This window comes from Lissotriton vulgaris, chromosome 4_1 (assembly GCF_964263255.1).
Source record: "Lissotriton vulgaris chromosome 4_1, aLisVul1.2, whole genome shotgun sequence".
Lineage (NCBI taxonomy): Eukaryota > Metazoa > Chordata > Amphibia > Caudata > Salamandridae > Lissotriton > Lissotriton vulgaris.
This window is the reverse complement of record NC_141691.1, coordinates 978,114,304-978,129,930: the sequence shown is the minus strand read 5'-3', so window position 1 is coordinate 978,129,930 and position 15,627 is coordinate 978,114,304. Positions and strand designations below refer to the sequence as shown.

The following is a 15,627-nucleotide window of genomic DNA, read 5'->3' as shown; positions in this document are numbered from 1 at the left end:
TACTGTAGCATTGGCTACTTTACTTCCTGGTTTATTTTTATTAGTATTTACTACATATTTATGGCATATTATTGCTTTTTTATGTACCGTGGGACTCCCACTCCGACGACGGGGAATGATTCAGGCATGTGAATCTATGAAAGACACCAATACTGGAGAACCACAGATTACAGGTAAGTAACTATTGTTCTTGTTGCTCGGTCATTGATTTTGCAAAGATGGCATGAAGCTGATCCGCCAATATTTTCGCAATGGGTGGCTAAGATGTCTCGTATTAAATTAAAAGAGAAATTATTTTCACAAAGGATAGGAGCCTTAAGAAAACCTAATGAAATATGGGGTGAGATCTAGGTCTAAATACGTTCTCATACACGTAAAGTTTCCTTTGATAGATGTCGAGATTGCTCTGTATACTAATCAATGAGCATTATTCATGTATATTATTGATGACTATTTAAATGTATTGTTTATTTTTGTTCCCATTTTACTAGCTGCAAATAAAAGAATTTTGTTATTTTTTTAAAAGAGTATGTGGACGAGTACAATTAACCCCTCCATTTCTGTCTCAGCTTATGGCCCTCCTCATCAATTATGTGTGTTTTCTGAAGGCATGCTATTTATTTATTTATATAGCGCTAGAATCGACCTCCGAAGGGGTATCTCTGCGCTTAAACGGACTGGGAGGTAGGTGGTACTTAGCAGTTTAACAGATACCGAGCAGAAAGGTTTTAAGCAATTTCCTCAATCTGAGATGCTCGGAGCACTGTCTGAGAGGAAGAGGGAGCTCGTTCCAGAGACGAGGGCCAAGATAGGAGAGAGCTGTCTCTCCTAATCTTGCCCTTCTAATACCAGGCGCTTCCAGGAGTTGTTTGCTACTGGAGCGAAGAGATCTCAAAGGAGCATAGGGCAAAAACATCTCTGAAAGATGAGATGACCCAGGTTCTGAAGTGCCTTGTGTATGATGCAACAAGTTTTGAATTTGATCCGTTTTCGAATGGGGAGCCAATGGAGCTTGACAAGGAGAGGCTGGGAATTAGTCCTGGAGGGAACATTCGGTACCAGCCGTGCTGCTGTGTTTTGAACTACCTGTAGTCTGCTGAGTGAGCTTTCATTAGCCACAATCAGCAGACCATTGCAGTAATCCAAACGGCTCAATACCAGAGCCTGGATTAGAGTTCTGCGGGTAGTATCAGGAAGCAGTGGGAAGACATGACGAAGTAAGCCAATTAAATGAAAGCATGCACCAGCAGTGTGAATAACATGCTCCTTTAGGCTAAGGGTCTGATCCAGACGAATGCCCAGATTTTTGACTATAAGCTTAGGAGCTATCTTCTGTCTGTGCAAATAGGACATCACCATGTGTCTCTTCACATACCCCTGAGTTCTCTGACATTATAAGTGACTATCTTAATTAAATTTGCTGCATGCATCCACAGACATTTCTGCCCATGGTAATTTCTGGCCTGACCGAAAATCTCAAGACTCACTCTCTCTTTGATCCTGCCCAGTCTGGATTTCGTCCGGCTCATAGCAATGACCCTGCATTTCTCTCAGTGACAAATGATCTAAGCAGACTCTAGGACCATGGCTGCAAAGGCTTTGCCGTCTTGGCCCTTCTAGATCTCTGCTGCATTTGACAATGGTTCTTTCTCGGCTGATTTATATGTTATTCAACCTTGGTATATATCACTGAGTCCTTAATGGAGCTTATCTTTCTTAACTGACAGATCTCGTGCTGTTTTCTTAACCCCTTTTGTTTCTTCCTTCTAGAAAGTAAACCATGGAATCAGTCACGAATCTTCCTTAAGCCCACTTTATTCATGATATATCTCTCCTTTGGCCACTCTCTTATGGTCCCTCGACTTTAACATACTGTGGTATGCAAAAGACACTCGCATTGTTGTCTCAGTAGCCAAAGGCTTGCCCCTAACCCAAGAAACAGTCAACAATTTCATGTCAAAAGTTTATTGATGAAACATAACTCCATGAAACTAAATGAGAAAAAAATGATATCATTGTATTTGGAACAATCCTCTTCTCTGATCACTTCTTGGTGCCCAAAGGAACTTGGCCCTGCCCCTTCTCCAATGCCTTCAGATAAAAACCTGGCCATTTTCATCAATCACAAACTTTCTTTGACCACTCAAATCAACTCAAAATTGAAATTTTATGGACCCTTACCGTGACTGTTTACTAACTTCAATCAATGTTGAGTTTTTGATTATTTAAATTAAATAGGTAATCCCTAAACCAAACCCTAAATATTGGTTAATATTTCATTGTGTTCAATAATTTGAATGTAATGATCTCAAATAAATTTTATTTACATTGATTTGGTTTCAGAATGCAAGGAACCCTTTCTACACCCTAATGTTGTTCCTATCCTATAACCCCGTGCCACCAATGATATATATTTAAATTGTAAGTTTTATGATTATCCTCTTTTGCGAGGTAATAGTGCACTATATAATGGCAGACGACATCATGATGTTGTAGGGGTAATGGTCAGAGGAGGCAAGAACTTCACCTCGTCTGTGTGGAGGCTCCCAGTCTTTTGTAACTGTCTCATGATCGTCTGATCATGGAGTTTTCTCTAGGCCTTCACCTAACACCCTTGACTCTTGGGTTCCTGTATAATCTCATAAACATCCTGGTGTTTGCTCATACTGACAGCTGTAGTCTGCCCTGTTAGATCTGAATCTTGGATCGGTTACACCTCCACTAGGGGTAAGCTTTTTGCATCCATTGAGGCTACATGTCTCATGAGGCATAATTGAACAATGCCCCAACCTTGTAAATGCATTATTTATCTTGAGTGCATGTTTCAGCTAAATTAACATAACTGACCTTTCCATTAATCAGTCAAACCTGGCTGATCTAACTGGTATTAGGCATATTGACTTCATTGTCACAAAACAGGAGAATGTGGCTGCGGTTCTGCCACTGGATACAGACCCACTTTCTAGTGTTATCGACAGTGGTATGCCCATAAGAAAGCACAGGTAGTTAGGTTGTTTGGTGGCTGTGAGAGGCTAATTGTTATGGAGCAGACAGTGGTTACTTAGAAGTGTTTGATGTGGGTGCTGTCACTTACCACTGTTGTCCTAGTAATTCTGTTGCAGTCCATTTGGAGAACAAAGTTGATGTCTTTTTATACTTGACTGCCCAGTGTAAGCAAGTCAAGCAATAATCTAGACTTATTTCAGGAAGTGATAGTGTTTTTGGAACTGAGATGCACTACAAAACTGTAATCCTGCACACTAACTTCATTGTCGAGGCATCAATAATTCTTTAAAAACGCGTTGGATATGCAGATATTGATTTACAAAATGTGAAGAATAAAGAAAAGCAGAAGTTCCTTTCACTTTCTGAAGCGGAAGCATGACCCCAAGCCATTATACTGTGCTTTGCAGTTAGGCACTACAGAAACACTGTCCCCAAGATATTTGCATGGCAGATTTGTGGACTATGCCACAAAATCTGTAGGCATTATGCAATTAAATCTGCATCCTTAGGCTGGACATAATTCGGCAAGATGTGCTGTTTAATTTATTTGCATAGCTGTTGTCTCCCAGATGTGTGCTTCCTTTTTCATCAACTCATTAATAATAAGACAGAGCAGGCAAGTTGGAGTAGGACTAAGTCACCTTACTAGCTGCTTCCAGTCCATGTTTCACTCATGTTCTCTACACATACCTCTATGGTATCAGAATTCTTGCAAAGATAAGCGCCTTAATCAAGAGAGAACTGGCAATACTGCGGACCTCCATTCATGAAGAGGCGTACTATGTACCGCACACTTGCGCATACGTTGTACCAGCTGTGCGAGACTATTTTATTCTCTCCTTCCTCTAGACCGCTAAGTAGCCATTAGGTGGGATTTCAAGAGAGCCTGGACTGGAAGTAAGAGTCATCATAAAGATACCTTTAGCCTGCAGCGCACTGTAACAATGTAACTTTTCCACACAACAATTTCATTGTCGCTATATATTTGTTATCTTTTTCCGTTAGGTCGAACTGCGCAGAAAATATCCGAAAGCACATCTTGCACACTGGCAAGCATGAAGGAGTGAAGATGTATAACTGCCCCAAGTGTGACTATGGAACCAACGTCCCGGTGGAGTTCCGCAACCACCTGAAGGAGCTGCACCTGGATATTGAAAACCCTGATCTGGCCTATCTACATGCTGGTAAGGCCTCGTCCTCCCTAAAAAGAAACAATCTGTTTATGCTACGTACTTAGTTCATAAGATGATTTGGAATTTGTCTGCCTCATTCAGCTTTTCTGTTACAAAACTGAAATTGCAGCAAATGTCTCTGTTAGCAGGCTGAATCTCCTCTCAATGTTAGTTCTATTGGTTTTTTTTGTTGTTGTTTTTTAATCGTTCAACTATATCGTCTCTGGCTAAAGGGTAGGGCCATCTTAAATTTGTGGTCGGTTTGAATGAGCCAACCACCTCATGCTTGGGCCTCAAAGAGCGTGTGGTGTAATAATAAAGAACACTGGTGCATTCAACTGAGCAGGGCCCAATTTTTAAACTAATGAGAGCTGGTGCTCAAAGCACTGCTCAGAAGATCACGGTTGGTGCAATTAAACAGCGGCGGCTCCTATGCTATGGCGGAGGAGCAACAACACCCCTCCCCCTTCCTCCCACAGTGGAGTTTTGGGGGCAGGGCCAGAGGATGACGGGCACTAAAGCGAGTGGTGGCCACTCTTATCAGTGCACTTGACAATTTGGCCGGCCGTCTTAGGCCAGTCAAACCGTCATGCGAACTGAAGCGATCTCCAACCTAGCTGCATTGCCGGGTTGGAGGCAGCAAGCACAGGCTTCCAGTCTGCCTGGGAGCGCAAATCATCGGCACTCAGGCCAATCCTGAAGCTGCTCTCTAAGCTGCATGGGGGTCTGGTAGCCTGTACCTACAGTGTAGCTACGAGAGGAGCAGAAGACAGGCAATGCGGCGAGCTGCCGGTATGGTTTTTTCCCCCCCTTTTTTCATTGTCTCCCCCACCCCACCCTACTGCTCTCCTCTGACACTCACTGGCTGCTACGGCAATTACATGTCAGCACAGCATACACCAAAGCTCTGTAGTCTTCAATTCACATCAGGGCAGTACCAGACACTCCCCCTCCCCCTTTAGCTCACTCCTGCAGGTTCCTGCTTTCTCCCTTTATGGCTGTCTTTTTGTCTTTCTCTTCCTCCTTCTTTCCCCATTGTATGTTTTTTTTTCCTGCTATTTGTAAAAGTCTGATGCTGCGGAATAAGTGCTGGTTCACCCTCCCCCTCCAATAACTTCAGTGTGTTATAAGGTATTTTCATATAACTTGTGTCCATACATTTGAAAAAAATTGTTTTTTTGCCTTTATTTCTACTATGCAACATTCAAAGTAGTCATCATCTAAACATAGCAGAGAAGGAGCCTGCATGCCTAATTTCTCTCTTTATCTCACACAACAAGAGAGCTAGAGGTTTTTATCCTGCCTTACACCCTCCTTAACCGGTTGGCTGCATCGAACGTTCAGCTCCAGTGCTGAACGTTCGAAAAACGGGTGGGGCAGCATCGGCCAACGGACGAGCGCAGCACTACCAAGGTAGTGCACGCGACGACCATTGGCCGACGGCAGCAGCCAACGGGTTAATAAAACTCAAAACTACAAAAAATATGGCAGCTTGTTAACTCCTAAACCTTACTGAAATAAAGTGACTGCGCCTATAAGAAACAAAAACCAAAAAGATTTAGAAGGGAAGACCTCACTGACTTATTTCTGGCATGCTTCATCTTTGGCCAGTCTGCCCCACCATGTTAAGATAACACCAAAATGGTGATCTCGGCCTCTTGGGGAGGGAGATCACAATAAATGTTTTCTGATCTTATGAGGGGTCCAGAGAGTTAATATAAAACAGCCTCTGTATTAGCCGTTTCTACCTTTATTTTGTTGGTACACAGGGGAGGATTAAAATCAAAATAGGATGCTAATGCGAGCCTATGTCTCGAGCATTCTCTATTTGTAGTTTGTGAACATCTTTCAGCCACAACGAGATCCCTTGAAAGGGGGTCTAGGGCCTTTGTCAGGGCAATTAAGGTACCCCCTAATGTCTGTCCTAAGTACTTATCTGTACATGGAGGTAAGAAATAGTCTACTATTGGTTTGTCGTAAATAAGGCTTGAACTGAGGTCTAACACCCAACCGCTGTAGGTGACAATGATAACTCCTTAAGTGTCTGCGGAGCACTTTTGGTAGTGATTTAATCAAACCTTTCCACACTTCGTCAATATTTAATCCGAGTGACAATGCATAATCATGTTCCTGAAGAATGCTTGATCTTCTTTGTAAGGTCACGAAGCAGGCAGAAACATGTTGACCCCAATCTCATTGGGTGGAAGTTTCACTCCCCTCTTATATTCCCTGGGGCACCAGAATGAAATTCCAGTTCAGCCCACCAAGAGGAAGTTTTATTCTCTTTATCACGCACACTGTGCTCTGCACTCTTTACATTTAACATCATCTCTCCTAGGGCCCTCTTTAGCAAAAACACCTCGAGCTCTTCCCTAGCTAAGGGAGTTGTAGCCCACAACAGGTACCTCTGGTTCTGTTCTGAGGAGGGACCCGATGGTGAAGCATGGCACTTAAGGCTGGGTGAAGGTTACCGTTCTCAAGAAGAATACCGGTCCATAGTAGGGAGACATACTTTTTTAGACAAGGTGTACATTTTTGTGCTATAACCGTGTTTCAGGGAGCTATATGCATTTGGTCTGGTCAGATGCTCCCACTAGACACTTTGTGATTGGTGTTGTACTGCTTCTTTCCATGTTACCATGTCATTTACCAGCCTTGTGTGATTTTATGTTTTTGTCTAAAAACAGACTTCGTGCTCTGCTGCACCTATCGCTAATTTGTGCTATGTAAATACCTGTAAGAATGCGAGAAATCCAAATACATGCCCCCAAGCATTGATAAATGCTACATCACAGGCGGCAACAAACACATATCCTTTCAGCAGAACACCTTACACTTGTGACCTTACGTACATTCAACACAGCACAATGTTCCACATATTTGACTATCACTGTGTAAATAATAGCATTTGCCATCATAAACGCCAGACACAAACATATAGTAGACACTATTAGACAGAACTAATAACATACATCCTCATGACTTAGATAAGCCATGCCGTCAGCCTTTGTTGTAATAAACAGCACTTGCACACAAATACCTACACCAGCTCACAAAAATACATACTCCGGCCCACACATATACACCCAACCCTGGCTCTCCATTCATTAGACATTGGGCATGCCTGTTGATCTAAACGATTAAACAATTGTCAAAACGCCTCCCCCACCCCCCCACCCTTAAGCACTAAAGTCACACGACCACAGCTCCGTGAATAAGACAGCCACCCAAACGAGAATACGACCAGAATACAATATAGATATGTAACAGGCCACCAGAGCTTAACTTGCTGTGTGGTCTCTGGTGGTAAACGTGGAACCATTTGGAAAGTTGCCAGCCTGTCAAACACACCACAGACCAAATGATAACATAACAATATCTCATACCACTGTACAAAAACTCACCCTCGCATATTGTAGGCTGTGAGGGTTTGTAATTCTTAAGGAACAATGAACCTTTCTGTGTAGTTTTATGACATGATTTATGTGCAGCGCACCCAAACTTTTAAAAAGACTATCCTCGGCTGATATCCTTTTTTTTATTTTACAGATAGGCACGTTTTAAAGCAGTGGTCGCAAAAAGTAACCTCAAAATGTGTATTCATCATTGACATCTTTCCCCACTGCACACCAACCGCATGCAATTCAAATTGTGCGTGACCTTTTGTCACAATTAGTGAGATACAAAATGTTGTTTTTGAATTTACTAATGAAAGTGCAGCTGACCCTGAAATATACCGTTTTCATGTAGCACTGCAAACACTGTTTGCAATGGCTTTTCTTATATTTTCTGTCTGGTGTTGGTTGGACCAAAACCGGTTTCTGCTTCTGTGGTTGATTGGTTTGGATCATTAGAGATGCTGCACAACCAATGTCTGTGTATTTCCCATATAAGCTTAGTATTCATAAAAGATCCTTTTGTTTCATGATGTTTGTGTGTTTTTACTTTGATTTTCCTTTTGTGCTCTGAATGTTACATTTAGACTGTGTGTCAGAAGAACCCCGTTCATAGGAGTTACTGCGCCCAACCAAGGGGATTGAGGCCTTGTACTCCTGATGCCCCAGGGCCCACCCTGCTATGGATCCCGCTCAACTACGTCAAGCACATCGGTCTGCATCTAACTCTCAATAGTGTAGCACGAGCAGTCAAGGCTCCCTCGGAGTGAATTGTAGAAACAGATCAGTGAATTCGACTCATAGCTCAATGTGTTCGCAGCGCAAACAATAAATCAACGTCCACTCATGCGTATTTTATATAAAAGAAGTATTTTAATTCTAATTCTACACATGCAAAGGTAAATCACATTCAATAAGCAATGTGATTAAACAAAGAGGACTAGCTTAAGTTGACCAAAGTGTTACAGTACTTAAATTAGTTCTGTCACGGGCATGCTTCATCATCGGGCCCACCCAGTGACACCTAGTATGTCCCGGGTGTGCTACGACGCCTGATTACAGCGGAGCTGGTATATTGCTGAGAGTGCAGTGAGGTTGGGTGAGTTAAATTTTAATAACTGGGCCGTCACCAGCGGTTAAAAGTAAGGCTACAGGACGCGTGAGGGTGGCGAGTTACTGCCCCCTGCGTCCTTCAGATGGTCGACATGTTTCAGCCAGTGCCTTAGAGTATTCTGGCTTTCCTACCGGAGGACGACGGCGGGACAACAGGTACAAGGCAGGCACTGACCAGAAAGACTGGTCATCCCCTTACCGCTTCCCTCCAGGAAGCCTTGGCTAATAACCCAAAGCGTATGCATGAGAAGGGAATCCCCCTCTCACATATAGAAAAACGCCTTAGTGAGTGTATCACATAGTCTGTACCACAACACTAAGTCTGTTTTATCACACCACACCTTTTTAAAAAACGGTCCTGAGGAAAGCCAGAATACTCTAAGGCACTGGCTGAAACATGTCGACCATCTGAAGGACGCAGGGGGCAGTAACTCGCCACCCTCACGCGTCCTGTAGCCTTACTTTTAACTGCTGGTGACGGCCCAAATGTAATTTACCCTCGGGTACTGGGACCACCACCAAGCCGTTTTAAATCACAACTCACCCAACCTCACTGCACTCTCAGCAATATACCAGCTCCGCTGTAATCAGGCGTCGTAGCACACCCGGGACATACTAGGTGTCACTGGGTGGGCCCGATGATGAAGCATGCCACCAACTAGGTTGGTGGGTGAGGGCTTCATGAATACACCAACAAGGTGCCCGTGACAGAACTAATTTAAGTACTGTAACACTTTGGTCAACTTAAGCTAGTCCTCTTTGTTTAATCACATATAAACCCTCGGGGACTCGGACTAGCTAACTAGTCCTCTCTCTCCCTCTTGTTACACGCATTCAATAAGCAATAACACAGTCCCCCTTGAGGTAAGCACCTTAGTAGTTGTCAGGATGCCCCCCCCCCCAACCAACCGCCCGGGCTACCAAGTTCCCAGGTAACAGGCGTGTTGTTATTCCCCACTCACATGTTGCAACATCAAGGGAATGTAAACTACTCGGCCCTGTTCATGAGGTTTCCCCTTCTTGGACTCTGATATGGTGTAGTCACTGGGGGCTAAGTTACGAGTTTATGGCAGAGTGGTGATGCGACGGTGCAAACCGCTGCGCTGCCCGCCAGATTACGACTTATTAGATGTGGGTCAGGGCTACAACCCGGACCTGCAAACACCGCTTTGAATGGCCCCTCCTGGCATGTGGGGTCACTCCAACAAGCCTCACTGTCCGGGCACGCTGGCCTTAGGCCGCCTCCTTTGCGGCCCCTCCTGGCACATGAGGTTGCAGAAATTTCCAGTACACAGGCGACTGCCTGATCGATACAGCGTCGTTTCTTGGCACACGGTGGCCCCTCCTGGCATACGGGGTCACCAAACTTCACAGCACGTCGCACAGGCACCAGCTCGATCAGTGCCGCACTGTCCTTGCTGCACTGCGGCCCCTCCTGGCATATGTGATCGCCAAACTTCAGAACACAACACACGGGCACCACCCAGATTGGTGCTGCACAGATCCTCACACCTCTCTCACTAGCCTGACACTTCTGGGCTCCCCTCTGGATCTCGCTCCCTCCAAAAAGCTCCTCTCCTTCATGGGCACACCGGGCTTGGTGAGCAGGCAGGTACTGGTGCTCCAGACCAGGTGATCTTGGTTTCCTTGGGTGATGTCCCCTCACCCAGCTGGGAGACTAGTAGGCTAGGCCTCTCATCCTGCTTACAGGCAGAAGTCTTGTAGAGCTTCCCCTCCTCATACAGCCCAGCTGGCTGCGTGGCAGATGACAAAGTATCCCTATTTATAGTTCTTTTCCAGACACATAATGTAATTTAGGGTCTGGCCCTTTGAAGTTTTATGTTGGCCTTGTGCTTCTTTGATATGGACATCACTCCCCTTCATCCTTCCTTCTGAAGATGTTTGTCAGAGCAAGCTGAACTCCAGATCATTATTAACCCACAAGAAGATACATAGGAGTGACCAGAGTTCACACCTTGATGTCAGCCACAGTAATCTGTGCATCAAAGGTTAATCCGGGCCCTCAGGCCTACCCTTATAATTCCCTTATCAGCACCATCTCCCTCTTCCTGAGATGTGTCCAGGCCCTTTCCCTGTGATCTGTCACTGAATCAAAGAGCCCTTTGAAATGCATAGGGACAGCCTGGCTTCCCCTCACACAGTGCTTGTGCCACCCAGTTTGCAGAAATGCAGCAGTATAAAAAATGTTCTTGGGGAGATTCTTCTACTCATGTTTTCACCAAGCAGGCCTGGGCTTCCCAAATTGGAACCCAAGGTCTTCCTTGTAATGTTCCAGTGCAGGCATGTCTCTATTCAGCATACATTCACAGCCCACTCCACTGTCTAGTATTGTGCCCATGTACCATTCTACTACCAGTATTTCCAAATTCAGTGCATCCACTCAGTCTGCGCACACTGTTCAAAACTATACTCTCTGTACTGCAGCAGTGTGTGCCACTTTAAACACCCTCTGCCAACGCACACACATTTACCATGTGCACACTGTTCCACATTGCACCCTCTGTGTAGTGTATGTCTTGCATGCTCCTGTGCACTCGGCACATGTTTTCACTACGCACGCACTGCTACATCAATCTGATGTAGGCCAAGGGTCAGTTAAACACAGCAGCATAATTTTTTAAAAGGTGAGTCACTCCAATGATCCCGGGTATAAAGGCCCTGGTCTCTACTACTGATCATCACATGGTATGTTGCCACCACCGCACTTTTGCCTGGTGAAGGCAGTAGCCTTCCACCACTATGAGGGAAGAGCTTTGGGCGCCCCTCCTGTTTCAATAAGACTGCAATCCATGAGACAGGCCTATGTCAGGATGCACACGCATGATCCATGTTCGCCTATGACATAAATTATCAGCATTCGGGATCTTGACAACTATACCGTTAGGCACTCAGAGCAGACTATATATCTTTACCATGTAGAGGACTTTTCCGTCCCAACACTGTGTAATATTGCTGGTGGCTCTGGGATTGTGTTGTAGCCATGTACTGTCTTTCTCCGTTCTGCCTAATCTTAATGAGTGTGGTTAGTAAGCCTACTCTGGTGTCGAAGTAGGAGTCACTCTGTCCATAGTCCTTTTATTCATATGTCATGGTGCTCTATTATTCCCTATATGTTATTTTGTTCTCAAAATGCTTCTTGGGAAGGCAGCTGTGGTAGTAGGGCCCATTGTGCATCCTTCCCTAATCATTAGACAGACAGACACCAGACTAGACGAGATTATGTCTGCACTTCACCAAATTGGAGGAACTCCACGCTTTCAAAGAAATGTTTTAGAGACAGCCAAGGCGCAATAGATCTTCAGGAACTCCTTCATCTAGCAAGCTCACTACTCACCCACCTTCCACCCTCACACTCTGCCCTGCTGGAAATCTATTCCCTCCCGTAACTTTGCTACCCACCCAATGCAAAGTATCAACCTTTTATCGGAGAATGACTTACGGTCTCTTCTACTCTCCTACGAACCCCCTCCCATAACAACCACATCCCCCGCATACATGCCTATCCCTACTATCCCCCTCAACCCTCACAGGCCCTCCACACACAACAACAGAGAAATCAACGACAATAATCATAGAAGAATCACACTCATTCAGGATCCCACAGCTTCCCTCATCACGCCCTGTCTTAAATGCACACTCCTGAACTTTAGATCGGCCTCTAGACACGCAGCAGACATAGCTGACCTCATTATCGCACATGACTTAGACCTGATAATGCTAACGGAAACCTGGCTCACAGAATCCTCCTCGCCACTCCTCGACATTCTTGTCCCCCCAAATTACGACATCATTAGATTGGACAGGTCTGGTAAGACAGGGGGGGGTATTGCATGTATGCACCGCAGCAACATCACCGTAAACAGAGCCATATCCCCTCTATTCCCCTTGTGTGAATACATATGCCTTGACAGCAACTGCAAACCAATATACTCATTACACACCCTCCTGCTGACAACCACCTCTTCACCGAACACCTCATGGACATGATCACATCGAACACCGGACGACAAAACACCCAAATACTCCTTGGCGACCTTAATCTCCATTGGAACGACCACAACGACTCAGTGGTCAATAGTCTCAAAAACGCTTTAGACCTCACCCAAATATGCGATAGCCCTACACACAATAAAGGGTCAATCTTGGATTTAATAATCTCCAAAAACGGCTCCATCCAGCTAGATTCGATCCAACCCTGTGATTGGTCGGATCATCATATCATCACCTTCTTTATCAATGAATCATTGAAACTTAACTCGGCTCAATCCACAAAGCCTAAGGTCTGGAAAAGAGACTTGAAAAATCTCAACCCTCTCACACTACCTTCTTCCTGTTACAATCTACTTCTGCCCCCTGCCGACTCATCCAACGTACATGATCTCACCAACCACTACCTCAACGCTATGACCGCGATAATCAGTGAGGCAGCTCCTCTTCAACTAAAGAGTCTCCACGAAAGACTCTAAACCCTGGTACAATGGTCTACTTAATGAAGATAGACGTTCCCTTAGAACTTCGGAACGCAACTGGAGATCAGTCCCATCTGCTAAACACCTCAAAATTCTAAGAAAAAAGAGAAACTCATACTATAGAAAGATCAAGTGCGCGAAAGCAGACTTCTTCAGCCACCAATTAGACCAAGCAAGAAACCGTCCCAAAAAATTGTTTGAGTTAATCAAAACCCAAACTAAGGATGCACCTCAACAACCACAAGACATAGCCCGTCTCCAACCCACCGGCGAAGAATTCTCTACCTTCTTTAAACTAAAGACTGACAACATCAAGAAAGACCTCCTCAATGACTTAAGCCTACACTCGAGTTCCCACATCAAAACACCCCCTCCACTCCCAAACTCGTCACAACAAACCCCTGCAAACCTTAACCTAAAACACAACGCAGCTTGGTCCTCCTTTGACACCTACACAGAAGATGCGAAAGGCAAGATGCTCAGTACCTTGAAGCCTGACGATCACCTCACCAATTCTCTCCCAGCAAAAGCTGTTAAAGACTGGACCCCACTGCCCCTCTGGACCAAAATCATTAACAGTTCACTGCAACAAGGTTGCATCCCGGACACCCTCAAAGTGGGACAGGTCTCACCCATCCTAAAGAAACCCACAGCGGACCCGACAGACCTAAACAACTATCACCCTATTTCCAACATTCCTACCTTGGCCAACTGTTGGAAAAATGTGTCCACCACCAATTGACAAATCACATTGATCACTTCGACCTGCTTAACAAACACCAATCAGGCTTCCGAGCAGGCCATAGTACGGAATCAACTATGATACACATAATTGATGATGCGCTACAAATACTTGATCAGAACGGTACTTGCCTGCTCATCCTACTAGACCTCTCCTCATCCTTTGATACGGTCAAACACGAAAACTTGATAGATCTGTTGAATCACAGAATGGGCATATCCGGTTCAGTGCTCAACTGGTTCACCTCCTTTCTTCAAAACAGGACACAAAAATTCAAGGTCAATAACACCCTATCCAAACCCGTTCCAGTAACGTTGGTAGTCACACAAGGGTCCTCGCTATCACCGACACTGTTTAGTTTATTCATGGAACCACTCACCGAATTGTTGCAAGCATCTAACCTGCAATACCACATGTTCGCAGATGACACCCAACTATACCTTAAGATACACACCCTGGAAGACATTAAATTGCTTAATACAACGCTTGGGAACACGCAGACTTGGTTGGCAGAGAACCACCTCAAATTGAACGCTCTAAAAACTGAATTCCTCCTAATAGCCCCACCCGCCAAAGTCCCCATCTCGCAGGACTGACTCAAACATTTTACTGCATTCAACGCTCAGCCTACCTTGGTTGACTCAGCGAAATCATTAGGTATAACCCTCGACTGCAACCTCAATATGCAGAAACACATTAGCACTGCAACAAAGGGAGCCAACTCCCAGATAAATACACTAAGGAAGCTGAAACCATTCCTGCCCCACAATGACTTCAAGTTGGCAATTCAAGCATTAGTTATCCTGCAGGTGGATTATGGAAATGTCTCTCTCTGTGGCTTGCCTAAAGCAACAACAGCACCCCTTAGAGCCTCCATTAATGTTGCAGCGAGACTCATCACGGGCTTGAAAAGAAGGTCCCACATCTCCCCAGATCTAAAATCCTTGACTGGCTACCATTTGAAGCCAGAATCCACCTGAAAATTGCGTGCATGTCGCATAAGGCCTTACATCACAATGCACCAAAATATCTCACACAGAAACTAACAATCTCTGGTGGTATAAAAACCACAAGAAGTGCCGAAAATCTACTCCTGATGCCACAAAGATTCAACAAGAAAAAAACATATACACGATTCTTCTCAGGGATCGCACCTAGGATCTGGAATGCACTACCTCCGGAAACCAGACGCAATCCCTCCACTGTTTCTTTCAAAAAGGAAGTAAAATTGATCCTCATGGCTAAATTCACATGAACATAGACTAAAGAAATTCTGATGATCTTTCGTACCTTCACCAGTATTCCTCCTATGACAAGGGTCCACTCGACAACCTAGACATTATAGCATTATAGTTGCCTTGGCCTTGACTCAACTAGACCTTACTCGCTAGCACCTACTTTGCTCTTGTTGTAAAAGCTGTTATGTACACCTGATTGATCTGCCTAATTTATTGTATAATTATCTTCTTTTTTTTTTTTAATAAGTAAACCTCACTGTGTGTAAAGCACTCTGATATCCGCACGGGTCTTGTTCGCGCTCTATAAAACTTACAAAATAAATAAATAAAAATAAATTATGTTTACCTGTTAAGCCCGAAGTTGGCAAAATAATTGGACAGAGTTAGAGCTAGGGAATTGGTATTGCAAATGCTGTTGTTTCCTTAAATATTCAAGGCTTGTGGGAGGACAGAGGCATCTGGTTTAGAGAG

General features: G+C 44.5%; 1 protein-coding gene across 2 annotated transcripts in view; it reads left to right on the top strand.

The window, feature by feature from the left end:
* ZNF407 (zinc finger protein 407) overlaps positions 1-15,627 on the top strand; it is a 1,778,346-nt gene that overhangs the window by 1,330,611 nt on the left and 432,108 nt on the right. For both annotated transcript variants that reach the window (XM_086965237.1, XM_086965238.1), the window contains exon 9: positions 4,012-4,190. In XM_086965237.1, coding sequence (XP_086821363.1) covers positions 4,012-4,190 — 179 coding nt within the window. The remainder of the gene's footprint in view (positions 1-4,011; positions 4,191-15,627) is intronic.